A 25,847-nucleotide genomic window follows, 5' to 3' on the forward strand; every position below is an offset into this window, starting at 1 on the left:
GCTTGAACACCTAAGCATAATTCCCTTCATTACAAGTGTTTCAAATATAATAAATAAATTAATAAAATAATATACTTATAATTCGAAGAGACAAAATATAGAGACTTAAAAATAATAATAAAATAATTAATCAAATAAAATACCATGGATTTTATAAAGTATCTTCTCATTTATAATCAATTACAAAATTAATTTTACAATTGTGTAAGTAGATCCTCTTCTCTTAAAAGAATATACTATGTTTGTACAAGACTTGTGTGTGAACAAAAAAAAAAACTTTAATTTTGAAGATTAGCAGTTTGATAAATTAAGGTTATTTTAATGTTTAGTAGTAATTGAAAAATAAATAACTTTTTAAAATTTAGGTCTAAAAATTTATTTTTATACTTTTGTATTCTTTTGTTTAACTCTTCAAAGAATTTACTTTTAATTGTTATGCCAAAAAAAAAAGAAAAGAAAATGGTAACACGTGCTTAAGCAAAGGAATCCCTAATATCAATCTGTTAAAACTTCAAACAAGCTACTCTAATCCCATTTCGCTCTGCTCTGTCAGTTTTACCATTTCCTTGCTTTGTTTCAATTTTAGGGTTTTCAGGAACTGGAGAATGGTTGCAGTTTAGAAGAGCTCCGATCCCACCGATAGCTTATCACTCAAAACCAGTTTTGCAAATCCCAATCTCCTAATCTAGCAAAAGAAAGAAAGATAAAAAAAAAAAAAAAAGAAACCCAAAACTCGAAAGCCATGGTGGTTGCTAGTTCCAATCCTCACAACAGGGAGATGCAAATCCGTAGAAGAATAAACAGCATGTAACTCTCTCTCTCTCTCTGCTGTCTGTTTGTCTGTCTATTGCTTTTCAGCATTAATGATGCAAAAAATCAACCCCTTTTTTTTTATATATATATAGATTCAATAAAAGAGAAGATGATTTTCCATCCCTGAGAGAATACAATAATTATTTGGAAGAAGTGGAAGATATGAGTAAGTTGTGCAGATTCCTTATCCCCAACTATTTGGGTTTTCTAGCTAAAAATGTTAATTTGGGGTTTTTGGGCAGTTTTTAATTTGATTGAAGGAATAGATGTTCAAGCTATTGAAGAAAAAATTAGTAAGTATCAGGTAGAAAATGCTGAGCAGATAATGATCAATCAAGCTCGGAAGGTAAATCTGAAGAACTCTTTTCTTTCTTCTCTCTCTCTGGTTTTACCCAGGGTGATTGAGGTTTATAGTAGTATCATTAACTTTTTTTTGATGATTTCCTAATGTCAGCTGTTTTGATCCAACAGGCTGAAGATTTAGCTGCAGCTATGGCAGCAAGCAAGGGACTTCCCATACAGGCTGATGCTGATGGGGTGAGAGAATTTTATTAATTATCGTTGCTAATTTTCAGTCAGTTATCTTGTTGAATTTCTGTTCTCAACTATAAAGCATGCATCGGCAGTTGGCCTTATGTTGTTAGAACAATGCCTTGGATTAGTCTCAATATTTAAAGTTGTTTTAGTTAATCAATTAACGTCATTTTTGTTGCTACTTGCTTCTGGAAAAATGATTAGTAGCCAGTTCAAATATTGTGACATTTTAGATAGATGATGATGGTGGACTTTACTGTTTTCTGGGTTTTGTTTTTTTAAATTCTAAACTTATTCATTTAATTTTGTTTCACATTACTACAAAGAAGAGAAAATATGCCAGTGTGGTAGTTTATTTTGTCAAACCTTAGTATTCATGTTTTTGACATCGGTTAACCTTCTGCTAGTTTTGATTTGAACATTTTCAGCTTACTCTAATTTGCATTATTTCCAGGACTTATAACTATATTTCCTTCTTTATTTCTTTTTTTTTTTCTCTAAATAATGTGTACTCCATTTTGATTAATTGTCTTTCAGTTTGTAATCGAGATTTGGGGCAACTTTAATATATTTGGTTCACTTCAAGTTGCTTAAATGGTTTATGGGTGCTGTATTTTTTGAGTAAATACTTCTTAGCTTCCATGTTTCTGCAACAATTCTTCTTCTGCTGCTCTCATTAGTAAGAATAATGGATATTTTGACAGATAGACTTTTTAAATTTCTTTCATTCTATTGTTTCTGCCATCATACATGCAACATGTTTTAAACTGATTGTTTGGTTTTTCGAAACAGGCCTTAAGCCAGAGCTCTCAAGCAGGGTTTGTTGCTGGTGCCCAAGGTCAATATGCACCTACGGTTCCTGGAGGGCAGCCACGACCAACAGGCATGGCTCCACAACCTGTGCCACTTGCAGGTGGGCTGGACATGCATGGTTATGCTCTGGATGATGAGGAAATGATGAAGCTTCGAGCAGAAAGAGGTGGACGAGCGGGAGGGTGGAGTATAGAGTTGAGCAAGAGGAGGGCCCTCGAAGAAGCCTTTGCAAGCATTTGGATTTGATGTTCTTGATGAATACCAATTTTGGCTCCATGTTACATGATGTAGCTCCTGACAAATGTTTGCATAAAAAACAATTATGCTGAAAGAGAGAAGCTCAATTACTTAAGGAATATCATGAAATGAAAGAGAAGAAGAAAAAGGAGGAGAATGATGGTGGGAAAGTTGAGATTGATCTTGAAAAAGATTCTGAACGCGAGGCAGGGACAGGTACAGGAAATGTGGCAAAACCTTCTAGCTCACATTCTTCCCAGCCCCTTTGACAGAGAAAAATGAAGTTGCATCATTTATCTTGTGAGTACGAAGATGATGACAGTTCTGATGAAGGTGCAAGCGACCTTTACCAAAACCACGCCTACTGAGGATGAAGATGATAAATGGTTCTGTTGTAGATGATAATGATTTTTTCCTTTTGTAAGGCAAGAACCACTATCATCTTCATCCTCTTTTTTCTCCTTCCAAGAGGCTCGGAGGAATGCGAACCAGAAGGTTTTGCATATGCCCTTTCCCTTTCCTTGCCTCTTCTTCAGAATCATTTTAAAGATCAATCACAAGTCTCCCATCGGCATTCACATCCTTTTTCTTCTTCTCCACATTTTTCCTCCTCTTTCATCTCATGATATACTTAATACCTTTTTTATGAAGTGGTGTGTGTGTTTGCTCGGCTGCGTTGTTCATCGTTCTCTGGTTCATACATGGATTAATATTTTCAATCGATAGGAATGGAACTCATTGCACAAGAAAGTCCCTATTTGTGAGGGTGAAGTAACCCTTTATTTGGACAACCTCTTGCTTTTAAGAACATTTAAATTTTGAAAAGGCTCATCACCCTTCTCGATCACATGCTAATGGCAGGGTAAGTTCTAGGCTGGTTGAACGTTGCAATTTCCATCTTTTTGATTGCTCTATTTTGGGCTTATAGTGGATCAAAACTGAAATCCAGAACAGAGACTGCTTAATTTTATTTGGGCCGAAGCAATTGTCATGAAACATGGCCAAAAATTGCAACCACGACGTCGTCTTATTCATTTATTTGGGCCCAGAAAAAAATGTCCACTTTTAATAGCACTATATAATTTTGCTAAAATTAGGGAATAGAAAATATATCTTTTACTAAAAAAATGTTAAATTTATAGAAAATTTATTGATAACTTTTGCTATATTAAGTTTCAGCTTTTTGTGATCAATTTCTTTTTTCAGTTATTTATAAATTATTTATTTTCACATTTTAGAAAATAAAAATAGCGAAAATAACTTTTAAACAAAACGTCTTTGTTAACTTTCCTGACCCCAATACCGGAGCCCAAAAAGCGTTTCCCATCAACCAATAAGAATCGAGCACTCAACCAAGACGATCCGTGTCTTTACCCCTCTAGTCTAATCAAAACCGTCCATTGCGGCTGAGAAAACACAACTTGTGACACTTTTCACCGTCAGATATCGTACAGAAGAAACACACGGATAGTGAATCTTATCCGTCCGATTCACTTTAATTAGTCCATCCTACCTTCTATAAATATCTCTTAACCGCTTCTGCGGTCAAACTTTTAACTTCGTTCTCCCTGAGAGTACCAGCAACGAAGAGAGAAGAAAAAAAAAAAAAGAGTGCCCAACAATCTTGAGGTTTGTTCCCTGCTCTCTCTTTTCTCTTCTTTATTTTTTTTTTGTCGAATAACAATTGTATTTCTTTTCTAAAATTTTAGGGTTCGTAGGTTTGTTTCTTTCTTTAATTTCGCTTTATGTTTCTTTAATTAGTGTTAATTCAATTTGGAAATCGGAAGGGTTTTACGGTTAGGTGGAAATGGTTTGAATTTGGACTTGGTTGAGTTTCTGGAGATTTTTGAATTTCTTTAGGTGTGTTTTGTTGTTAAAGTTCTGTGTTAGATATTTTGGTCTTTCAATTCTGAATTTGATGAGTTTTAGGGTTTAGAGATTGCTGACTTCGAAAATTAGGGCTTGTTGTGTGACTGCTACGAATAATTGGGGTTAATGTGTAGACGGGATTAATAAAGAACCGAGATCTGACATGTCGTTGTTTTGTTTTGGTTGATGAGCAAATGTAGATAAGAAGTTTTCTAAACCGTTTGAAAATATTCCCCTTTCTTTACAGAGATGGCCCGTACTAAGCAAACTGCTCGTAAGTCAACTGGAGGAAAGGCTCCTAGGAAGCAACTAGCTACCAAGGTAACTTCTTTTTTTAATTCTTTTTTAAACATCATAATTTAACCCAATTTAATGTTTCTTGTCTTGTTATTAACTTGCGATCTGTCTCTGTTGCCTATAAGGCTGCCCGTAAGTCCGCCCCAACCACCGGTGGTGTGAAGAAGCCCCATCGCTACCGTCCTGGAACTGTTGCCCTGCGGTTAGTCTTTTTTTACATTATATTTTACATCCTTGTTTTCTTGTAAGATTGTTTCAGTATGGGTTTAATGATGTTTATCTTATATTTTGTTTGAACAGTGAAATTCGTAAGTACCAGAAGAGTACTGAGCTCCTTATCAGGAAATTGCCATTCCAGAGGCTTGTCCGTGAAATTGCCCAGGACTTCAAGGTAGAGAAGGGTGTTTCTTGTATCATTTCCTTTGCCAATTGATATTCTATTATTGGTAGTTGATTGACTTGTGTCCGCTGGGAATTTGTTTTCAGACTGATCTGCGTTTCCAGAGCCATGCTGTTCTGGCTCTCCAGGAAGCTGCAGAGGCATACCTTGTGGGGCTTTTCGAAGACACCAACCTGTGCGCCATCCATGCCAAGCGTGTCACAATCATGCCCAAGGACATCCAACTGGCTCGTAGGATCAGGGGCGAGCGTGCTTAAGTTTGATGATCTCAGTTAGGAAGAAGAAATTCTTGTTGGCTTTTAGGAAAGGTTGTGTTTTTTGTTTTCTATTTTATGTTCTTTTGGTAGGTAGATAAAAAGATAGGATTGATGGTAGTGGTAGGTTTAATGTGATTGTGATGAATGGGGTATGGTGGCGGTGGGTGTCTGTCTAATATCTGTTCATGGACAAACTTCATGTCTGGGTATATTCTGTTTAAATGTGTTTTTCTTGGACAAAATGTGCTCGGCCACGCTATTGTGGCTTAGAACGTCTATCTATTATCTGCCAATCTAATCTAGTTTAGTGTTGTTAATTCTTAGATTGATTGTTTTATGTATTCTCGATAAATGACAATGGGCCGTCGTTTTTGACTGTTTGAACTCGTCGGTTCTTTTCTTTCAAGTGCAAGAAACGCGGTTGATTGTAATTACCTGGCCCGGCGCGTGTCTATGCGTGTCGGTGTACGTATTCTGCGGCTGACATTTTTTGTGCAAAATTATGGGCTTGTATTTCCTTGCTCCCTAGGAGGAGTGGGGACAGGCTAATTTTCTCGGGCCCTTTTTGGAGGAAAATGGGGTGGGGCAACTTAAATTCGCAGTGAATTTTCACAACTGAAGTCTAGCTTTTATTTAAGTTCTTGTCTTTTTGTGTTTGGACATGGGATGGGACTCCAAGGTATTAGCAATAGAGTAACGCTTTTTTATTGTAAAACCCCAATTGTGGAATTCTGGACTATTCGTTTATCAATTTTGCTGCACGTGATGCTGATGATGTTAGCCAATTTTGGACTTCGGCCAAGACAGAAGGGCAAAAAGAATTTTATTAAACGGAAATCGTAGAGGGCAGCGAAACTGTAAGCATTTCTAGTTGAAGAAAAGCAGCGGTGGGTGGTATTGAGTACTTTAATCTTTACCGTTAGAAGGAAGGAGTGGCACTTTCTTTCTCGCACAAACTCAATTTACCCCAAATTGTCCTCTTTCCGTGTCTCATGCTCCGTTCTCTTCGCATTTCCCTTCTCAACTCTACCTCTCTTCCACCCATATTTCAAATTCCTCCCCTTTCCAAATCTCTTCACCGTTATTTCAGTTTCACTCCCCATTCCCTTCTAACGCCTCCTAAGCAGCGCTTCTCTCCCCGCGATGTGTTTAACTCCAACGTCAGGATCCGACAACTGTCACGGGCCGGTAACATTACTGCTGCCCGCCAACTGTTCGATAATATGCCCAACAACGACGTCGTCTCATGGAACTCTATCATTACCGGCTACTGGCAAAATGGGTGCCTCCAAGAATCAAAGAAACTTTTTGATTCAATGCCTGAAAGAAATATCGTCTCCTGGAATTCCATGATCGCCGGTTGTGTCGAAAACGGCAGCGTAGATGAAGCTTTTCAGTATTTTCAAGCAATGCCTGAGAGAAATACGGCGTCTTATAACGCCATGATCTCGGGGTTTATAAGATGGGACAGAGTAAACGAAGCTGGAATGCTTTTCCAAGAAATGCCTAGAAAGAATGTGATATCTTATACGGCGATGATGGATGGGTATATGAAGGTAGGGGAAGTTGACAAGGCAAGGGATTTGTTTGATGGGATGCCATGTCGGAATGTTGTTTCTTGGACGGTGATGATTAGTGGGTATGTTGATAATTGCGAGTTCAATGAAGCCAGGGAGCTGTATGAGCGGATGCCTAATAAGAACGTTGTTGCTATGACGGCTATGATAACAGGTTATTCTAAGCAAAAAAGAGTGGAGGATGCAAGGGTTTTGTTTGATGGAATTCGGTATAAGGATCGAGTGTGTTGGAATGCAATGATAACAGGTAATGCAAATTCGAATTCCTTTGTCTACTATAAACGGCATCTTTGCTGTGATCCAGGAGAATGTAAATTAGTTGCATTATGTTTCTTAGACTTCTTGAGAGGAAATGCTTTGTATATAAAAGTTGATGCACAATATAGTTTAAAATGGGTCTCAAAAAGCAAAAGGTTTTCGTTTATTTCGAATAGGTTTTTTTTTTTCCAGAAAAAAAATGGTAGTAGTCTTAAAGAAATGCTATATTTTGAAAGTTAAACATGATAAGGTGATTATGATATGCCTTTCACATGTTACAGGTTATGCACAAAATGGGATTGGGGAGGAAGCACTGAAGTTGTGTTCAGAAATGCTTAAGCTGGGTATCCAACCAGATAATTTGACACTTGTTTCTGTTTTTACTGCCTGTTCTGGTCTTGCCTCACTTAAGGAAGGCAGGCAAATACATGTGCTTGTTATAAAAAATGGGTTTGACATGGATCTTTCCTTGTGTAATTCCTTGATTACAATGTACAGCAAATGTGGTGGCATCCTTGATGCTGAGCAAGCTTTTAGACAAATTAATGGAGCAGACCTTGTTTCATGGAATACAATCATTGCTGCATTTGCGCAGCATGGCCTCTATGAAAAAGCTGTTTTTTTCTTCAACCAGATGGAGTTGGTTGGTGTTAAACCAGATGGGGTAACTTTTCTTAGTTTATTATCTGCTTGTGGTCATGCTGGGAAGGTAAATGAAAGCATGGATTTTTTTGACTTGATGGTTAAAAATTATGGGATTTACCCCAGATCTGAACATTTTTCATGCTTGGTTGATATACTGAGTCGAGCAGGTCAGCTGGAAAAGGCATCCAAGATAATTCAAGAGATGCCTTTTCAAGCTGATGGTGGAGTCTGGGGTGCTCTTCTAGCTGCCTGCAGTGTTTATTTGAATGTAGAATTAGGGGAATTAGCAGCTCAGAAAATTGTGGAAGTGGATCCACATCATTCTGGAGCTTATATTGTTTTGTCCAATATATATGCTGCTGCTGGCATGTGGGATGAAGTCACAAGAGTGAGGCTACAGATGAAAGAGCAAGGAGTAAAAAAGCAATGTGCATATAGTTGGATGGAGATTGGTAGTAAGGCGCACCACTTCCTTGGAGGGGATGTCTCTCATCCAGACACTGATAAGATCCATTTAGAGATTAAGAGTATCAGTTTACAAATGAAAGCACTAGTAAATATTGCAGAAATTGATTTGTTGTGGAGTTGTTTTGCTTGACATATATCTCAATTTGAGTTGTGGTTCATGATTGAAAATCTGGATTCATTTGGCAAAAGCCAATGGGGATATCTTGTGGCAAGTTAGAAAAAAGTACAGGTTTTGATACCTCACTAGTCATGGAATTTCAGGAAAAACAGGGCAGCCACAGTGATTTATAAGTTGTAGAATGTCACCACACATACTGAGGTAGAACCTTGTGAAGACAAGATGTTATACGTACCCTGTTGTCCTTTTACTTATCTGCTATCAGCCACCTTGGGGTGCTCTGTTTGTGATTGTGACTGAAGTGGTTCTTTTGTTCTATCAATCAACCATTGACTCTTAAGTGCCACGAGTTTTGTGCAGACACACTGGAAGATTATTCTTCCACAACCAATGAGTCGTTGATTGTTTCTGCTTACACCACAAATTTGGTGACCTTGGAGGAAGTGATCCTCTCACATACTGAGAAGGTATGTTGGCGTAACTCCACCCCTGCATGTTATTTTATAGGAAATGAAATTGACGGTATTCATGCTAGAAGATAACTGAAGTGAGCCCTATCTGAGTGTCTTAAATGTGGTCTGATCAATGAAGGGACACTTTTTTTTTTATTAGCTATATGTGGCCCTTAAATGCATTGGTTCATATTCTGGACAATAGTTGTGTACCATCTGGATTAGGTGTTATTTAAGAGTGTGAATAGTGATCTGCCAGGTGGTGCTGGCATTTCCATGGATTCTGACTTGATTTGCTGTATTGTTCCTTTTAAGGAATGTGAGATTCAGTTGCGAACAGTCCGGAGGGATTACTAAGGGGCTCTTTCATATTCCTTTGCTAAAGGATGAATGTATGGCAAGTGATCATGTAAGCTATTAGTTGAATCATCCAAAGGGATGGGACTACTTGAGTGGTATACTTCAATCAAGAAGAGGAAAACTAGGATCCACTGCAGTTGCATGAAGACATTAGTAAGATTAATGATGTTCTGATCTTCAGAGTGAATTTCCATACGATGAACATGCTACTTTGTTGATTGCTCATGTCATTAAGTAGTTTACATGCTAGTTATTCTTTACTGCAATTTGTACGAAAGCACAAAACTGATTTCCCTTGTTGTCTGAAGCTTATAAGCCAATAATCGGACCATTAAGATGAAAGTGTATGTGATATGTTCAATGTGGATTGCAAATTACTTTTTACTCTATTAATCATCTAAGAATTGTGTAAACTTTGCTGCGGATTGCTTACAGATTGCTGTTCTCTTTGATAGCCTACGTAACTGCAGAGGGAAAATATGAGCAAAACCTCATTTTCTATAATGATACCTTTAGTTATAGGTAACACCCAATTTCAGTACATGATACCACACTGTAGGGATCTGAATCAGCTATAAATTTCCAAAAGCCTTGTTGCCACATTTCCGACAGTTTATGATGCGGTAAAGGCTTAAAATATTATTTTCACATTAAGTTTTCATCTAAACAGACCCACAAAAACAAAAACGAAAGCAAATCAGGCACAACCAAAATCTGAGCAAGACAGCAAGAGTGTTTATGGAAGTAAACGGCGTGTGTAGAAGAAATAAAAGAACAAATCTTGTCAGAAGTGGGATTTGAACCCACGCTCTCTAACGAGAACCAGAACTTGAGTCTGGCGCCTTAGACCACTCGGCCATCCTGACGTGCGTGTAGTTGCCCACAACAATACAAAAATGAGATGATGTTCTCATATCATCTAATCTAATTTCCCTAACTTCATACGATCCTAATCTATCTAATTCCTATACCCTCAGTCTAGTGTAAATAGTAACAACAAGAAAAGAACAAATGAAAATGATTTAAAAAAAGATTAAGTAACAGCAGAATTGTAAATTATAGATGGAGAAGTTTTGAATAAAATGGAAAGTTTTCCTTTTTCTCCCTTTGAGGAAGGATTAGATTTTAAATGGTGTAGAAATATACATCAATTCCATCCATTTTTTCTTGTTGTCTTCCCATTTTCTTCATATCTCCTTCCTCTTTCAACCCTCATCTTCTATCTATGTTTAATTTGATCCAAAAATGCCAAACTCAAGATTCAATAGTCATCGACATATTTTGAGGAACCGTGAATATGTAGGCAGGCACTTCAGATGAAGCTGTAGTACCTCTACAAAATAATTAAACCCTCGTGTCCAAGTTAGCCAGCAAACTTTCCCGATTCAGTGAGTACATACCAAGTCCAAGGGCAGCGCCATCGTTTCAAGGACTCTCTTTTGATTTGGTTGTTTGGAAGTTGGAACAATCTTTGGAGACCATGTCAGCCGCCTAAATTCGGCAGCCGAAAATTGAAACAAAAGAAAGTCCAAACCGTCCCATTTCCAAAGCACTCCCCCTCCTCATTCGATACGTCCGCTTTTCTCGTTGCGGCAAAGATTCCCAATGTCGTAAAATTCTTAGCTTTGGTTTAGTGGAATACCCGCCAACCTCGGATGTTCTCACAAGACCAACCCTTTTGTCCATTCTCTCTCTCCCTAGATTTCTTCTTTTTACTTGATTTTTTCCCCCAAATTTAGAAGATACTTATGCTAATGTTACCTTTGAAACCATGACTTTTTTTTTTTTTTTTTCTGATTCTTAATTTTTCTCCATTTTTTGTTTATTTTATTTATTAGATTTGGTCCCCGTATTTTTCTCCACAAGAACTTTTCTTGTCCAACATTGTTCTTCTAGCTTAATTTATCCATTTTCAAGTTTTTAGTATTGTTAGCTTCTGTTTTGTTTGCGTGCCTTTGTAGCTGTTATTAGACAATTGAGTCAGTATGATATCAATCACCAAATCTTGTTTATTTTTAGAACTGTTGGTCTATTGAGAAAGAAGAACCCGCTTTCGTTGCTTCATCAAAAACCATCCTCTTTCTCAACGTATGACAAGGGAAGTCTCTTGACATTATCAGAGATCAATCCCAAGTCTTTCCTTGTCTCTCCCAAAGAACCCTCATAACATTTCCAACTCAATCATAGGTATATCAATGTCATGGCTTGTATTTTGTTTTTCCTGCGCATGTTTTTTTTTTTTCATGATCAAAGCCTGAGCTTTTCATGGTAATTGCTTAGAACATCGTCTAACAATATAATCTGTTGTTTTTTGTGTGCATCTGTGTGTGTGACTTTTTTGAATAGGAAAAGGAATTTTCGGGTTTCAGAGACAAAACAAGACATGGGGCAGCTTGAGGAGGAGTCAACAAGAATGAAGGAGCGACCGTCTGCCATGGAAGAACAAAGAGATAAAGCACTTGATGAGCTCAAAGGGATGAAGTTAACTCAAGAGCTCAATAAAAGGTCTACTGCAATGGCAACAGGGAAGGTTGCAGACATCCATACAGAACTTTCCGCGGTGAAGGACTCATTGACTGGTGCAATTGAAGAATTGAAGAACAAGGAGAGATATATGGAATCCTTGAAAATAGAACTTGGAAAGGCTAAAGAGTTTGAGGTGAAATTAGCGGAGAAAGAAGCTTCATTTAATAAGTTGAAAGAGGAGTTGATTAAGGTGCAATCCTTTGAGTCTGAAGCAATGGATTTGTTGTCTGAAGGTAAGAAAAGAATTCATGAACTGGAGGAAGAAGTTGAGAAAGGGAAGATATCTGAAAAGAAGATATATGATTCATTTGTTGCCCAAACGGAACAGTTAGAGCAAACAAAGATTTCACTTGAAGAATCAAGGGATGAAATCAAGTATCTCCTCAAAAAGTTTGAGGAATTGGAAATGTCATCCGAGGCTGCATCTCAGAGTTCGTTCGGGGATGACCATTCTTCCAAAGAAGCATTAGAGACACTTGAGTCTGAGCTTCAATTGGCTAAAGAGAGTTTGGCTCGTGCTCAGGACGAAGAGAAAGCTTCTTCCTTGAAGGCCAAGAGTCTAGCTGAGGAGGTGAGCTTGCTAAAAAATGAACTGAAGTCTACAACTGAGGCAGAAGCAAACAACAAGAAGGCTATGGATGATTTAGCCTTAGCATTGAAAGAAGTGATAACAGAAGCAAACCAAGCCAAGGAGAAACTCTCCTTAACGAAAAATGAGCTTGAGGAAACAAAAGAAGAGGTAGAAAATTTGAAGGTGAAGTTGAAGAACGTTGAGGAAAAGTATAGCCAAGCAAAGAAAGAAGCTGATCGATTCAAAAACACTTCCGAGAGATTAAGATTAGAAGCTGAAGAGTCCCTTATGGCATGGAATGGGAAAGAGACTGGATTTGTTGATTGCATTAAGAAAGCTGAAGATGAAAGGAATGCTACACAAGAGGAGAGTAAGGCACTGCTTGAATCACTTAAAGAGGCAGAAAACATGTACAAAACGGCCAAGGAAGAGAATCAGAAATTACGTGATATAATGAAACAGGCAATAAATGAAGCTAATGTAGCCAAGGAAGCTGCAAGCATTGCTAGGGAGGAGAACTCCGGACTCAAGGATGCCTTGGCTAAAAAAGATGAAGCTTTGAATTTCCTTTCCCAAGAGAACGAAAACCTTAAGATTAATGAAGCTGCAGCATTTGAGAATATTAGGGAGTTGAAGCGATTGTTTTGTGAGGCAACATCAACTACAAAGGAGTGGGAAACAGAGGATCAAGAACAAGGTAAGCAACAAAAGCCACAAAATTCTATAGATAAGGAGCACAAAGATGACAAAGAACAAACCAAGAAACCAAAGCATCATAGATACGGCAGTACCTGTTTGAGTATAAAAATCCCACATAAACACAAGGACGCAGAAGAAGAGCCCAAAATCCCACTTAAAGAAAGTGACGAAGATTCAGACTCTGACACCTCTGACCCGCTTAGAGGCTCCATCTTTGATGTAGCAGAAACTCCAGACACCGCAGCAATAGCAACCCATCACCGGAAAAAGTCTTCTTCTGCATTCACAGACGATGAAGCAATGAACAGTGAGGATTTCGATCATCTTGATACAGGCCATTTCGATGAAGAAAGTGATCGGAGCTCCAGGAAAAAGAGAGCATTGCTTAGAAGGTTTGGTGATCTTATAAGGAGAAGAAGTTTTCAGAAGAAGGAACCATCTTTAGAGTAAAAATAAAAATCTTTTGTATGTATGACTACTTCAATTTGTTCGTACACTTGATTGTAAGATATTTTTCTCACAGTATGTAAATTTGTTCATATTGTCTATATTCTTGTTTGATTATATGCTCCAAGGAATGAAACTTTTCACTTCTTAATTTTGTTATTTGCAAAGCATCCATGAAACAGTTATATAATAATTTAGTTATAAACAAAATTTCAAGCATAATAATAAACTAGAAAAAATATAATATTATCCTACTTCGACATTTAATTCAATGATTGATTATTTTGAATTAAAATTTTATTTATTTACAAAATCAAAATTCTTACTCTTCAAAAGAAAGAGATCCTTAAATCAAATCCAAATTAGTTGGTTTGATTTGGTAATAAAGAGGGGTTTAATCAACCCAGCATTCAACAAATTCTTGATAGAGTTGGGTAGCTGAAAAACGAAACCATAATTGCATGAACAATTTGGGCAATTATTTTATTAGTATATGTTAAATCAAAAGCACCCGAAAATGAAAGCAGGTGAACTTAAAAAATTTATAGAAAAATAAACTCCATCGATGAAGCTAAGCTTTTCCAATGTATGTTCCCACTTGATCCTCTTTAAGTTAAAACAATCGAGCAAAAAACAGCTTCTTTCAAGGATAATACTCTTTTCATTTTATATATATATATATATATATGTATATATATAATTGGAATTTTTAATCTTTCATTTGAAAGGGTGGTATATTCCAATAGGAAATAAGCAAAACTGGAAATGGCAAATTGTTGGTGGATGTGACAGAGACACAAGAGTTTGGACATAGGTTGGTTCAAATCAAGAAATAATTAGACATCAAGATTGAAATAAAATACATTTGGTTTATGTATGTCAGTGTAACTTGCCTAACTTAACTATATATTAGTTTGCAAATAATTTAATACTTTGATTACTTGTAAGTATTAGATTGGTATATTCGATTTACATCCATATCACAGATGTTTGCATCAATTTCCTATCCCACTAGGATGCTTCTCTTGCTAATGTTCTCTTGTTTCGAACTGCCAAATGATTATGGTGTAGAAAACAATTTTTGACCCAGTAACCTACTAAACCACGCAATCCATGGTAAGATCCAATCAAACAAACAAATAACATGCCCATAAAACCACGGGCTGTTCTTCTCCAATGTCCCCAACACTGCCTTTAATCACACATTTATCATCCCCCACCCCTAGAATATACCTTTTTTTATAGCAGTATAATTACAGTATGAATGAAATCAAATCAGATCACCCTACTTTTCACCTTAACAACAAAGCAGCACAGTGGCCCCACCTTATCCCATCGTCCGATCTGATCTTAAAGTAAGAAAACGTGAACCCCGTGCTTATCAACGGCTAAATATTTTAATCTTAAAAATTCCCTGAGAATACGCCACGTGTACCAACCTCTGTCTCCGTGTGCTGCACCGCCATTCCATACAACCACAGCCCAACACAACAACAACAGCAGCAACAGTTGTTATTTGTTTTCGTACCTTTTTCTTCTCTCGTCAATTTGCCTACTTAAATGGCATCTGGTTCCACGCTTTCTCTTCTCTTTCATTGCTAAAAAATCCAAACCAAACGCCAACCAGGAAAAAAGGGAAAGCAATGTCTTCGGTGGTGGAGTTAGCAGCATCTAAAGAAAGCCATGAGGAGGGTAACAATGAACGGTTAGGTATGCTTAACATGGATCCGACGGTTGCCAATAAGTTGTCACTCTCTGCTGATACTCTCCTCAAAGCTGCCATAGCTCTGAAGGACCAGGTACGTTAGTTTCATGTCTTTTCCTTTTATTTTGTTTTTTTCTTTAAACGTTTAAACCACGAACAGTTGTCTATCCTCTTATAAAAGATACAGATTTCACTTATCGATAACAGATTTCCTAAGGTTGTCTTGTCAGGGAAGAGTTTAAACTGAGCTTTTATTTTTTCGGGTGTGGTGGTGCAGGTAGTGGAAGTCACGTGGAAAGAAGGTGGTGGTAGTTGTGCCGGGTCGGGAATGGACCCGACTGTGAACACGGGTCTGCTGGGGACAGCTTTCACATGCTTGAGATCGTATGAGGTGACGGGCAACCAGCAAGACTTGCTCTTGTCCGCTAAGATCGTTGACACCTGCGCCTCTGTCGCACGTGCCTCCACCAGGTAGAGTCTTTTCTCTCTCTTTTTTTTTTTTTTGCTAGTATTATAAAAGAGGTATACTATCATATCATGTGTTAAAAAACTGGGTATTTTGAGTGACCGTACAGATTTTTCACGGTGGGAAGAAGCTGAAAATATCACTTTCTTGCTTGTTTTGCCTAATGAACAAGTACCCATCTACCCCTTTTTTGGTGTGAAAATATCTTAGAAGAAGCAAAGAGATCTTTTTTGTAACTAGGGCAAATATCTTTTATTAATTTTAATGGAAAATGGGTTAGGAGTAGCTGTCGTCCTAACGGCTTTAATGTGATTGCTCAACATCTTTTTATCATCGTACAAAAAATTGGTCCATGATGATTAATTCGTGGACATTGTGCGACTAAAAAGTACTATGATTAATAATGTACTTTTGACCTTTCTCTTTCCCCTCCCTAAATTTACAAATTTCAGTAAATGTCCAAGGTAAAATTGAGTGATGACATTGTACGAATTAGGTTTCCAAATCTTGGTTGTATTTGATGCTCAGAAATATGGAAAGATTATAGTGTTTTAAGGGAGGATGGAAAATCTTCAACAGTCTAAATGAAGAATCTTTTTTTTTTTTCTTCTTCTTCCTGAAGCACTATGAAAATGAAAAATATTTAATCTTTAATGCTAAGATATTGATAAAACCATCTTCTATATGCAGACACGTGACATTTTTGTGTGGTAGAGGAGGGGTGTATTCACTCGGAGCCGTGGTGGCTAATTACATGGGGGACCGTCAAAGGCTTAACTTCTTTCTAAATCAATTCCTTGAGGTATTGTCTTTACCCCATGCTTATCACTTTAAATACATGACGAAAAATCTATGTGCTTCATCAATTGGTTTAATAATCTGACTTGTCATGAAAAGTCCATGACTCGTTGTCTTAATCACCGCCTAAAATACGAGGAAGAGATAACTACTCGTGGCCATGAAAAAAACATGTTACTTGCTTGGCTGTGTGGGCACCTTTTGGCCAAGGTCTGTGACTAATATTACCGAGAAGTGGCAGCATAGATAAGAAAATTTTTATTTTTGCCATTGATAAGGTATATGCGGTATTGCTAGTGGGAGTTGGCTTTTCTATTTATAGATATTGAAATTAATCCTTAGTTTTTTATTTCCATTTCTATTATCAGTTTCGGGTCAGATTCTGCCAAAAATGTCAATGAAATGTTAGGTACTTAAAGTAGACAATATCATGACTGTGTGGGATCCATGATTGAGGCATGAAGATTTGTTTCGATGGCATCTAGGGTGGTTCACTTGATTGATATTCATTTGGTCATTGCTCTGCTGGACAGCACTAGCTGCTACACATTATGCAACAGATCTAGTACTGCCATTTCTTGTTATTTGATTGTAATGGTGTTATTATATCTCTACTTAGATGGCCAGCATTCTTACTATTCCTTTGTTGGAGCTGACCCTAACTGAATTGGACCATAAGAAACAACATTTCATGTTTTTCTCTTTTCCTATTTTACATGTTAAGGAGCCACAAAACTTAGAAGTTTAAGCTGTCAATTAAGTGAGCACCTATTATCATTACAAAGTTCTCATTTTAAAAAAATTAGTATTTTTTTACCCAAAATTGTATTTTTTGTCAAGAGTTATCTGCAACATTCATAAAGGCATTAATTTATATTGATCAATCCATAGAGATCAATGTATTTCTTAATTGTAATATTAGTTTCATTAAACACTGTGAGGTTCATGGGAAGCATTATGATAATATCTAACTCTAGTATTTCAATTAACAAAATATAGGTAGCACAAGAAAGAGCCCTCCCGGTAGGACCTGAAGAAGGAGGTTTTGGAATGTCATATGATCTTCTTTATGGGCGAGCTGGATTCTTATGGGCTGCTTTGTTCTTAAACAAGCATCTTGGGAAAGAGACGGTGCCCAGCGATGTTCTTATGCCAATTATCGATGCCATATTAGCTGGGGGCAGGACAGGGGCTTCTGATCACCCAGCCTGCCCGCTTATGTACAGATGGCATGGGACAAGGTATTGGGGTGCAGCCAATGGTCTTGCGGGAATCTTGCACGTGCTACTGCACTTCCCTCTTTCTGAAAACGACGCTGAGGATGTCAAAGGAACTTTAAGATACATGATGAGTAACAGGTTCCCTCATAGTGGAAATTACCCCTCAAGTGAAGGGAACCCAAGGGACAAGTTGGTGCAGTGGTCTCATGGTGCAACTAGCATGGCAATCACCCTAGCCAAGGCATCACAGGTTAGCAACTCTAGTACACTTGATGCAACTTATTTCTGAGGGCAATTTAACATAAATGAGCATGTCATGAATTTATTTAGGTTCAGAGGGTCCAATTTGGTGAGGGTTAACGACTTCCATTATCACATTGCAACTTGTGGAAAAATATGATTAGATTATAACTTTCTCCTTAGTCAGGCCTGTAAACTTATTTGTCACACACATACAGAAAAGGGCAAAACCTTAAATCATATTAGATGTGTACTGCAAGTTTAATGTAGTTCATTTAATAGTACTTGTTCGTTTTGGGTGGTTAAATACATAGAACTAATCAGCAGGGTATCAAGTACTACTAAACAGGGGGCCTTAAAAATTAGGACAAGTTTAGAACATGTATTCTTAGCACAGTTCAGCATCAAGCTGTATATAATTGAGTTGACAGAACTTTTGCTTTGTTTGTGAAGGTGTATCCAAGTGAAAGAGAATTCCGTGATGCTGCTATAGAAGCAGGGGAGGTTGTATGGAAGAATGGGTTAGTGAAGAAGGTGGGACTAGCTGATGGTGTTGCTGGAAATGCTTATGCTTTCCTTTCCCTTTATCGCCTTACAGGAGAGACCATATATGAAGAAAGGGCAAAGGCGTTTGCAAGCTTCTTGTATCATAATGCACGGAAGCTTGTAAATGTGGGGCATGCCTGTGGAGCTGATCATGCCTACTCCCTTTTCCAAGGACTTGCTGGGACAGCTTGCCTCTGGTTCGATCTGCTTGAACCCCAGAACTCTAAGTTCCCAGGATTTGAGCTCTAAGTGAAGATGAAGGGAGTTAAATCATTATGACTATGAAGGGTAACTCGAAACTTGTATATAAGTGTATAACTTATTGAGCTACGGTAATGGCAACATATCTTAAAATTGTCAATCGAGGGTTTAATTACCTGGGCTTATGTGATTATGAGTTGGGTGAATTGGCGGGAACCTGATGTAATTGAAGTAAAATTTGCGGTCTTAGCATCCAAAGTGACATTCCCTGGTAAAGTCAATTATCGTTGGCTGGCGAGAGGAAGGTAAACAATGGAATGTTATCCAAAAGCTTCTTACACTAAACACTTTCCTGTAGGGCCCGAGCTCCTTCTGGACTCATGAAAAGCCATGCTTATCTCATTTTATTCTCTGCAAAATTGATTTAGTGATGAAAAATCATATTTGAGAAGAACCTGTGTTGAAATCAAGCGTGCATATCGGGTTGGTTCCTGGATGGCAATTTGTCAGTGTCCCAAATACATTATTGAGCCCCATCTCAAAATCATAATATTTATCTGGGCTCTAACGTTCTAATTTGCAGGCTTAGAGAAAAACAGAAAAAGAATAAAAGAGAAGATCATAGCCTCCATTGACTCATTGGTGGAAAAAGGAAGAAGATCCTATGATGGATGTAGGCAAGAAATAAAATTTAGACTATTATATTCTTTTACTAGATTCTATTTATTATGTATTTGATTGATACTCTCTGTTAACCTCGTTGATTTTGATCAATTTTATGCAGTATTTGCACACTAAATTAGCCTGTCTCTTTCCTCTGGCCAGTATCCCTAACAGAATTGACTACGCCCGAAAGCGTAAAACACCTTGTATAACATATATAACAATGATTAATCAAACGATGTTGCTAGGTAGCTACAAATATTCATGCATCTAATTAAAGAGCTAATCTCTGACCATTAATATCATTTTTTGAGATCGGAAACAGCTAGAAAGTACACAATATTCTTGTGTACACGCATGGCAGTGATCACTCCAATTAAGGCTATCAAATCATACTATCACGTGGTGTCTTTATATTCCATCGACCCTTCGCTTCTAGCAAACAGTTGAGACCACAATGACATGCAGTTGAGGTGGCCCAGAAGCTATCAACTTCGAGGGAAGTTGGTGATGCCCGCATTCACCGGACTTTGATTTGGCTGGGACTGGAGAGAAATAATAATTGCCCATTTATCAAATTAATGAAACAAAGAAAAATTATATATATATATATATATATTTCAAAGGAATTGAGGCAACCTAACCTGCCTTGGTTTATGGAAGTCTGTTCTTTGGCAAGGGTGAGATTGGCTTTAGGAGGTTCACGCATGTATGTTTGAAAACAAGAAGACTTAAAGATCTGCAATGGATTAGACAGAGCAAGTTACAAGTTGTTAATCTGCAATACTTACGGAGACAGCTCGGCATGTCAACAGGAAACATTAGCTCTAACCACGAGTTGGATTAAAGAATTCCTTTTACATCCCCACATTGGAGACATAATAACAGCTTTAAAAGAAGTGAACTTAACCTTTATATCAACCTTCCAAGTTCTTTATTTTTTCAGCTTCAACTTTGGCCCAAAGGATTTGTACTTGGACAAACTTAATCTATTATAATTTACATAGTCAAGAATGGGTTTTCCAAGTCATAAGGATTTTATTTTAAAGAGATTATATGTATAGATAAAAATTATAATAATCATTTAATATATTAAAACAAACAATTAAAATCTCGGCATATAATTGCAAATTTTTTTTAAAAAAAATCTCACCCTAAATCGAGGATTTAAAAATTATAAAAGATATTGCTCCAACTTACTATTGAGATAAGATCTTATTAATCATATAGAGATTTTGTTAGTCTAATTTCAATTACAAATAAGTAAAGTTTAAAAAATTAAATAATCATTATATATTCAAACTATTTAAAAAATGACTCACGTGTTTAGTCGGTAGTTTAAATTGACTATTTAATTATTCATAAAAAAATACTTAATCATCTTTCAAATCTTTCATTAATCAACTTCAAATGTTGTAGAGCTTCTTTTTTTTTTTTTTGGTATCTTTTTCATAGAATCAAGTAAGATTTGTTTGATGTGATTTTGAAGCCTAATGGAATAAAATAATTTGAAGGAAAAATAAAATTTTCGATTTATCCCATAAAGGAAGACACAGACGGTTGCCATTATTAAATTTAGGGAGCAATCACACTCAGTTATAATTGATAGGTACATTGTTTTTTGTGCTAACTTTTTCAATATTTTTTGTTCTTTTCCAAAATGAAAATGAGGCCTAAAACTAAAACTAAACTAACGAAGAAAAGGAGAAAAAAGAAAGTAAAAACCCAATCAAGGTTGGGACCACCCTCCCATTTCTCTCTATCATCCCTCCTCCACCGTCCACGTCATTCTTCTGTTCTTCTACCCTCTGTCAACTTATCCTCTTCTCCTCCTAATGTGAAAGAATTTTGTACAATTTCTCTTTTCTTAAATACAGTCCTACTCGCCTCGACTATCAAAACTCATGTACTCGCTGTATAGCAACAGACAGTCTTGTATTTTTTTTTTTTTAAAACTCTTTGTAAGAAATTAAAGCCCACATACCAAAAGAGTGAATTAAATGTTAAATATTTTTTACTTGATGAAAAATTATAATTTATTTTTTAAAAAAAATAGACATTAATTATTCAATCAAATTTTAAGATGAAATTTTTAATTATATTTAATTACATGAAATGTTAGACTTTTATGATTTCTGGGGCTCTTAAAACTTTTTCTAACAACATATTTAATTGTTTTTTTATATTTTTGATTCTACATTTTGACCAATAAAAATGGGTGACGATATTTTGCCACAATACAGAAGGAGCAAGCGAGTAGCTGGAAGTAACCTAAGCGAGAGGATAACCCAAAAAGCAAGCGACGTCGCTGTGCAACTTGTTTGAGTTCTGCTCGATATTCTAACCTCTAATTATGTGCAACGTGTAATGTCTTCTCCTCTTGTCTCTCTGGCGTTGACACCATTTTGACAGTCTCATTTCATAGCATCGTGGCCTTGGCCTTTGCTATCAGCTATCCAACAAAATCAAAAGGCCTGTTCACCCTTCGTGGCCATGGAAATCATGGAGATTCTCCAACTCTAAACCAAATATAAACAACAGAATATCTGTTGCAAGTTCATAACAAAAACAAGGAGAAGAAAAACCAACATAGAAGATTCATATAGTTGCTGCCTTGTATATATATATTTTCTGGGAGTTAGCTTTCGTAAATGGAGCGCTATGAAATACTGAAAGATATTGGGTCGGGGAACTTTGGTGTTGCTAAGCTGGTTAGGGATAAATGGAGTGGTGGGCTTTATGCTGTCAAGTATATTGAAAGAGACTCCAAGGTACGTACTATATTTTTTTTGGCTTCATTTCAGTTGCTCTCCAAGGTTTATGCTCATGATCTTGTATTTGTTGGCTTTGTTTCTTCATGGGCAAATTTGGGTTGTGTCTTTTTTGAGTTTATGGATTGATTTATGAGGATTCTTGGTTATGCAGATTGATGAGCATGTTCAAAGGGAGATTATGAACCATAGGTCCTTGAAGCATCCCAATATAATAAGATTCAAGGAGGTAAATATATACTGCTGTCACACCTACCTTTTTTGAGTATTACTATATGTTTCCCTGTATGTTGCCGGAGTTCTATGGAAGCATTACTTGCACATAAGTTTTAGAGATCCTTAAAAACAGAGGAGTGAAGTGGCTTTACTTTTCTTCTCAACTATAGAATGAACATCCAGAGAAAATCAGAGTTGTTTTGAGCAGAACAGGCTTTATAATGGATCTCGTTTGTTCTGTTTTAGCTTCTGTTATTTCCTGAAGTTCTTTATATCCCATATATGGTCCGAGTAGAAGAAAGACAGATAATCTCCAGCTTCAAGAATTTCCATAGCTTTGCCTGAGTTGCAACCCACATGTCAGAGATGTAGCTTTCAGTCTTGCTTTAGCTTCATTCTGTAAATTAGGTAATTAGAACTGCCAAAAATGAACAAGAGTGATCAGAAGCTCATTCTTGATCAGTTTTTGATTGGAGGTTTACTTGACAAGATTTAAAGTAAGGAGATGTGCGTTTGTGATCTTCAAATATTGTTTTTTTCGTCTGCCTTGGCAACTAAACAGGGCAAGTCAATGGTTTCTAGATATGTTTTATGCAAATCCCAAACAGAAAGCTACCATTTGAATGTTTCCATGCCTGCGAAAAAACAAAAAAGTATAAGATGAAGTGTACATGTTTATCAATTGCTTGAATTGATCAACTTGAAATGGTCTGTCTTGTTTGTTTCGACAGAAAAATTCTATCAAATTACTTGGTAATTCTTCTATTGAGCAGGCCTTCTAAGTGGCTCTTCAGCTTTTTCTTCATCTTTTTTTTTTTTTTTGTTTTGGCTATGCAGGTCCTGCTAACACCAACTCATCTAGCCATAGTCATGGAGTATGCTGCTGGCGGAGAACTTTTTGAAAGAATATGCAATGCTGGTAGATTCAGTGAGGATGAGGTATATTTTATAAACGTTTTATGATTTTCTCATGTTATGTTGTGTTTTATTGAATTTCATTCTTTTTTTTAATCAGTTTTCATTGTTCGTTAACTGTTGTTGCTTTATTTCATCAGGCAAGATTTTTCTTTCAACAACTGATATCAGGAGTGAGTTACTGCCATGCAATGGTATAGCCTTACTGGATCCCTCTAATTCTGAAAATAGTTTGCCATTTTCGCCTAATCTAGCTAACTTGAGATTTCCCCCCCTTTTACACAGCAAATTTGTCATAGAGATCTTAAGTTGGAAAACACACTGTTAGATGGGAGCACTGCACCGCGACTCAAAATATGCGACTTTGGCTACTCCAAGGCAATGAACCTACTAATTTTTCAGCATCTGATCTACTTAAATATAAAGCAAGCTATTAACTTTCTAGTACTGCTTGTTGCAGTCAAGTGTGTTTCACTCCCAGCCCAAATCAACTGTAGGAACACCAGCCTACATCGCGCCAGAGGTCTTGTCTAGAAAAGAATATGATGGGAAGGTAAATTCTAGTTCCCTTTGTTTAGTTGTTATCACATTAAGGCCTAGTTTTGGCCACGCAAGAAATCCATGATCAATGTTTTATCTTTGAAAATTGTAGATTGCAGATGTTTGGTCTTGTGGGGTTACTTTGTATGTCATGCTGGTTGGGGCTTATCCTTTTGAAGACCCTGAAGATCCTAGAAACTTCAGAAAAACAATTCAGGTTAGTTGGTAGCAGCCCTCTTTGCATAGCTTGTAGATATTGTAGTTTATTATGCTCAGGTTATATAAAAAAAATGTTATAATGGTTTATGGCAGCGGATTCTGAGTGTCCACTATTCTATTCCTGATTACGTTCGAGTTTCCAAGGAGTGTAGACATCTCCTATCCCGGATTTTTGTATCGAACCCCGAAAAGGTAAATACTACTTGTCATGTTCCTGAATTCAAATTAATGTATTGCTGTGGCTATCAAATTTTTTTCCCATACATATTCACTTCCTTACATTTGTTATAGAGAATAACCATACCAGAAATCAAGCAGCACCCATGGTTTTTAAAGAACTTGCCAACAGAATTCGTGGAAGGAGAGGGTGGCAACCTGGGAACTGAAGAAGAAAATGACCAATCTCAAAGTATTGAAGAAATATTGTCCATAATTGATGAAGCTAGGAAACCTGGTGAAGGCCCCAAAGTTGGTAGTCAGGCACTTGGTGGTAGCATGGATCTTGATGATATAGATGCTGATGCAGACATAGATGATATAGAGACAAGCGGTGATTTTGTCTGTGCACTACAAGTGTGAGTCTAAAAATCATGTAAACTTTGCAAAACCAATCTTTCTGAAAAAGAAAAAAAAGAAAAAATAAAAAAAAGCAGTTGAAGATAAGGCACAATATTCCTTTTCATGGCTAGACGGAATCTGTTCAGTGGGTGATGTTGCTTTTCCTCAGCATGAAAGCCTTTGTTTCTGTAAAGGAGCTGAGAGGGATTAAAAGTTATGTTGCTTCTACATTTTCATGTCTGTAAAATTCTCAGAATTTCTTTTTCCATTTTTGCTTATCTTGGTCTTCTCTAGTATATGTAATTCTGCAGAAAAACAATTCCACGAACAAATCTCCAATGCGTTGACGTCTGATACCAATCTACGTAATGGCAATGAAATAAAGTAGTATAGATTATGTAATGAATGTCATGGTCATTCGGAAAAGTATTAGTATACACCTAAATATAGACAAGAAAAGTGATACACTAACTAGTAATTTTTAAATGCTGTCAGGCTCAAACATTGCTGGGTGGATAATATTCAATTCAGGAGTTGGGTGGGAAACTGCGGGTGGATAAGTTTTGATAGGAATTTTTTTTCTATTACCAGAAAAAGAAAAAAAGAACGTGGTTTTTGCAAATCAGATGGTGGGATTTCCTTATACAACTATGGGACACGTTGAGTCCAAATCCACCTAATGTTTGGTTTGACAGCCTAGAACACTTATGCTGGTATTATTACTATTATTGAGCTAATGATCTGATAGCAGTCCATGTTGCTCTTTATTGCCCTTAATATACTTCATCATGTACCAGAAAGGAGTGTATGCTTACTTCAACCTTATTTCCTCTCTGTTTCGGTGATGGAAAACATGAACTGGTGGCTAAGCAAAAAGCCCCTTGGGAAAGGGTATTTGAATTATATAAATTTGATAGCTAGGAATATGAGGGGAAGGTTGACAATATTTTATCAATAATTCCTTGAGAGTCAATCCCGGTTAAAAACTTTATTCTTTGTGGATTCCATATCTACTAAATCGTTGGAATTGTATAAAATGTTGATTTCTAATGTAATTTAGGTGTAATGGACCATAAAAGTGCGATGAGGAGTCACACTCAATATTTCACATTGGGTTCCCCAACCTTTTTATACTGTAGAGAGAGAGAGAGAGAGTCATCTTGACTGAGTTTGAGATCTAGTTGAGATGTTGCATCTCATGGCATAAACATGGTGACAAGCCCTCTTTCTCTCTCTCCCATTTCTTTGGGGATGCTGAGCAAGATTCATCTGTGAATAGATGATAATAATAACTAAAAGAGCCATAATGATTCCAGCTGTTTGAAGAAAATGTCATTGTCAAAGATATTTGTCTTCATATTTTTATCAAGTGAGATGTTACATATGAGATGATTTGACTCTAGAATCTCTACTTATTTGTATTGGTATCCACATGGATATATTGAGAT

At 36.8% G+C, this 25,847-nt stretch overlaps 6 protein-coding genes and 1 non-coding gene across 8 annotated transcripts; 6 read left to right on the forward strand and 1 right to left on the reverse strand.

Annotated features, from left to right (window-relative positions):
- Positions 1 to 491: 491 nt before the first annotated feature.
- On the forward strand, positions 492 to 3,147 carry LOC18611514 (cyclin-dependent kinase-activating kinase assembly factor-related / CDK-activating kinase assembly factor-like protein). Its single transcript, XM_007047803.3, has 5 exons — positions 492 to 807; positions 906 to 979; positions 1,056 to 1,159; positions 1,285 to 1,350; positions 2,140 to 3,147. Exons 1-5 carry the CDS (start codon positions 743 to 745, stop codon positions 2,404 to 2,406), a joined length of 576 nt encoding a protein of 191 aa, XP_007047865.3. The 5' UTR covers positions 492 to 742; the 3' UTR covers positions 2,407 to 3,147.
- Positions 3,148 to 3,877: 730 nt separating this feature from the next.
- LOC18611515 (histone H3.3) lies at positions 3,878 to 5,462 on the forward strand. Its single transcript, XM_007047804.3, has 5 exons — positions 3,878 to 4,026; positions 4,514 to 4,587; positions 4,689 to 4,765; positions 4,864 to 4,954; positions 5,050 to 5,462. The coding sequence occupies exons 2-5, from the start codon at positions 4,516 to 4,518 to the stop codon at positions 5,218 to 5,220; spliced, it is 411 nt and encodes a 136-aa protein (XP_007047866.1). The 5' UTR covers positions 3,878 to 4,026; positions 4,514 to 4,515; the 3' UTR covers positions 5,221 to 5,462.
- A 147-nt stretch (positions 5,463 to 5,609) lies between these two features.
- LOC18611516 (pentatricopeptide repeat-containing protein At4g13650-like) lies at positions 5,610 to 9,472 on the forward strand. Of its 2 annotated transcripts, XR_001928901.2 has the most exons (3): positions 5,610 to 7,044; positions 7,337 to 8,753; positions 9,054 to 9,472. XR_001928901.2 is itself a non-coding variant. In XM_018125269.2 (2 exons), the coding sequence occupies exons 1-2, from the start codon at positions 6,213 to 6,215 to the stop codon at positions 8,296 to 8,298; spliced, it is 1,794 nt and encodes a 597-aa protein (XP_017980758.2). In that variant the 5' UTR covers positions 5,610 to 6,212; the 3' UTR covers positions 8,299 to 9,472. The 2 variants fall into 2 exon arrangements, 1 of the variants encoding a protein (XP_017980758.2); XM_018125269.2 differs by having other exon boundaries at positions 7,337 to 9,472.
- Positions 9,473 to 9,880: 408 nt separating this feature from the next.
- TRNAL-CAA (transfer RNA leucine (anticodon CAA)) lies at positions 9,881 to 9,964 on the reverse strand. The gene has a single exon. It is a non-coding gene; the product is annotated as a tRNA-Leu (tRNA).
- Positions 9,965 to 10,405: 441 nt separating this feature from the next.
- LOC18611518 (Myosin heavy chain-related protein) lies at positions 10,406 to 13,492 on the forward strand. The gene is made up of 2 exons (XM_088804785.1): positions 10,406 to 11,285; positions 11,445 to 13,492. The coding sequence occupies exon 2, from the start codon at positions 11,482 to 11,484 to the stop codon at positions 13,342 to 13,344; it is 1,863 nt and encodes a 620-aa protein (XP_088660911.1). The 5' UTR covers positions 10,406 to 11,285; positions 11,445 to 11,481; the 3' UTR covers positions 13,345 to 13,492.
- Positions 13,493 to 14,855: 1,363 nt separating this feature from the next.
- Positions 14,856 to 18,702, forward strand: GCL1 (GCR2-like 1). Its single transcript, XM_018114173.2, has 5 exons — positions 14,856 to 15,140; positions 15,324 to 15,517; positions 16,203 to 16,314; positions 17,310 to 17,780; positions 18,224 to 18,702. The coding sequence occupies exons 1-5, from the start codon at positions 14,985 to 14,987 to the stop codon at positions 18,563 to 18,565; spliced, it is 1,275 nt and encodes a 424-aa protein (XP_017969662.2). The 5' UTR covers positions 14,856 to 14,984; the 3' UTR covers positions 18,566 to 18,702.
- Positions 18,703 to 21,601: 2,899 nt separating this feature from the next.
- SNRK2.7 (SNF1-related protein kinase 2.7) lies at positions 21,602 to 24,667 on the forward strand. The gene is made up of 9 exons (XM_007047810.3): positions 21,602 to 21,951; positions 22,106 to 22,180; positions 23,005 to 23,106; positions 23,223 to 23,276; positions 23,368 to 23,460; positions 23,543 to 23,635; positions 23,735 to 23,839; positions 23,935 to 24,033; positions 24,133 to 24,667. Exons 1-9 carry the CDS (start codon positions 21,832 to 21,834, stop codon positions 24,418 to 24,420), a joined length of 1,029 nt encoding a protein of 342 aa, XP_007047872.3. The 5' UTR covers positions 21,602 to 21,831; the 3' UTR covers positions 24,421 to 24,667.
- The last annotated feature ends 1,180 nt before the right edge of the window (positions 24,668 to 25,847 follow it).

Source organism: Theobroma cacao, chromosome 1 (assembly GCF_053813885.1).
Source record: "Theobroma cacao isolate CCN51 chromosome 1, ASM5381388v1, whole genome shotgun sequence".
Lineage (NCBI taxonomy): Eukaryota > Viridiplantae > Streptophyta > Magnoliopsida > Malvales > Malvaceae > Theobroma > Theobroma cacao.

Coding starts and splice junctions, on each gene's coding strand:
- LOC18611516 (XM_018125269.2), top strand. CDS start 6,213: ATGCTCCGTTCTCTTCGCATTTCCCTTCTCAACTCTACCTCTCTTCCA. Junction 7,045..7,336: donor TTGGAATGCAATGATAACAG/GTAATGCAAATT, acceptor CACATGTTACAG/GTTATGCACAAAATGGGATT.
- GCL1 (XM_018114173.2), top strand. CDS start 14,985: ATGTCTTCGGTGGTGGAGTTAGCAGCATCTAAAGAAAGCCATGAGGAG. Junction 15,141..15,323: donor CCATAGCTCTGAAGGACCAG/GTACGTTAGTTT, acceptor GTGGTGGTGCAG/GTAGTGGAAGTCACGTGGAA. Junction 17,781..18,223: donor CCCTAGCCAAGGCATCACAG/GTTAGCAACTCT, acceptor TTGTTTGTGAAG/GTGTATCCAAGTGAAAGAGA.
- LOC18611518 (XM_088804785.1), top strand. CDS start 11,482: ATGGGGCAGCTTGAGGAGGAGTCAACAAGAATGAAGGAGCGACCGTCT.
- SNRK2.7 (XM_007047810.3), top strand. CDS start 21,832: ATGGAGCGCTATGAAATACTGAAAGATATTGGGTCGGGGAACTTTGGT. Junction 22,181..23,004: donor ATATAATAAGATTCAAGGAG/GTAAATATATAC, acceptor TTGGCTATGCAG/GTCCTGCTAACACCAACTCA. Junction 23,461..23,542: donor GCGACTTTGGCTACTCCAAG/GCAATGAACCTA, acceptor TGCTTGTTGCAG/TCAAGTGTGTTTCACTCCCA.
- LOC18611514 (XM_007047803.3), top strand. CDS start 743: ATGGTGGTTGCTAGTTCCAATCCTCACAACAGGGAGATGCAAATCCGT. Junction 1,160..1,284: donor TGATCAATCAAGCTCGGAAG/GTAAATCTGAAG, acceptor TTGATCCAACAG/GCTGAAGATTTAGCTGCAGC. Junction 1,351..2,139: donor TACAGGCTGATGCTGATGGG/GTGAGAGAATTT, acceptor TTTTCGAAACAG/GCCTTAAGCCAGAGCTCTCA.
- LOC18611515 (XM_007047804.3), top strand. CDS start 4,516: ATGGCCCGTACTAAGCAAACTGCTCGTAAGTCAACTGGAGGAAAGGCT. Junction 4,588..4,688: donor GGAAGCAACTAGCTACCAAG/GTAACTTCTTTT, acceptor GTTGCCTATAAG/GCTGCCCGTAAGTCCGCCCC. Junction 4,766..4,863: donor CCTGGAACTGTTGCCCTGCG/GTTAGTCTTTTT, acceptor TTGTTTGAACAG/TGAAATTCGTAAGTACCAGA.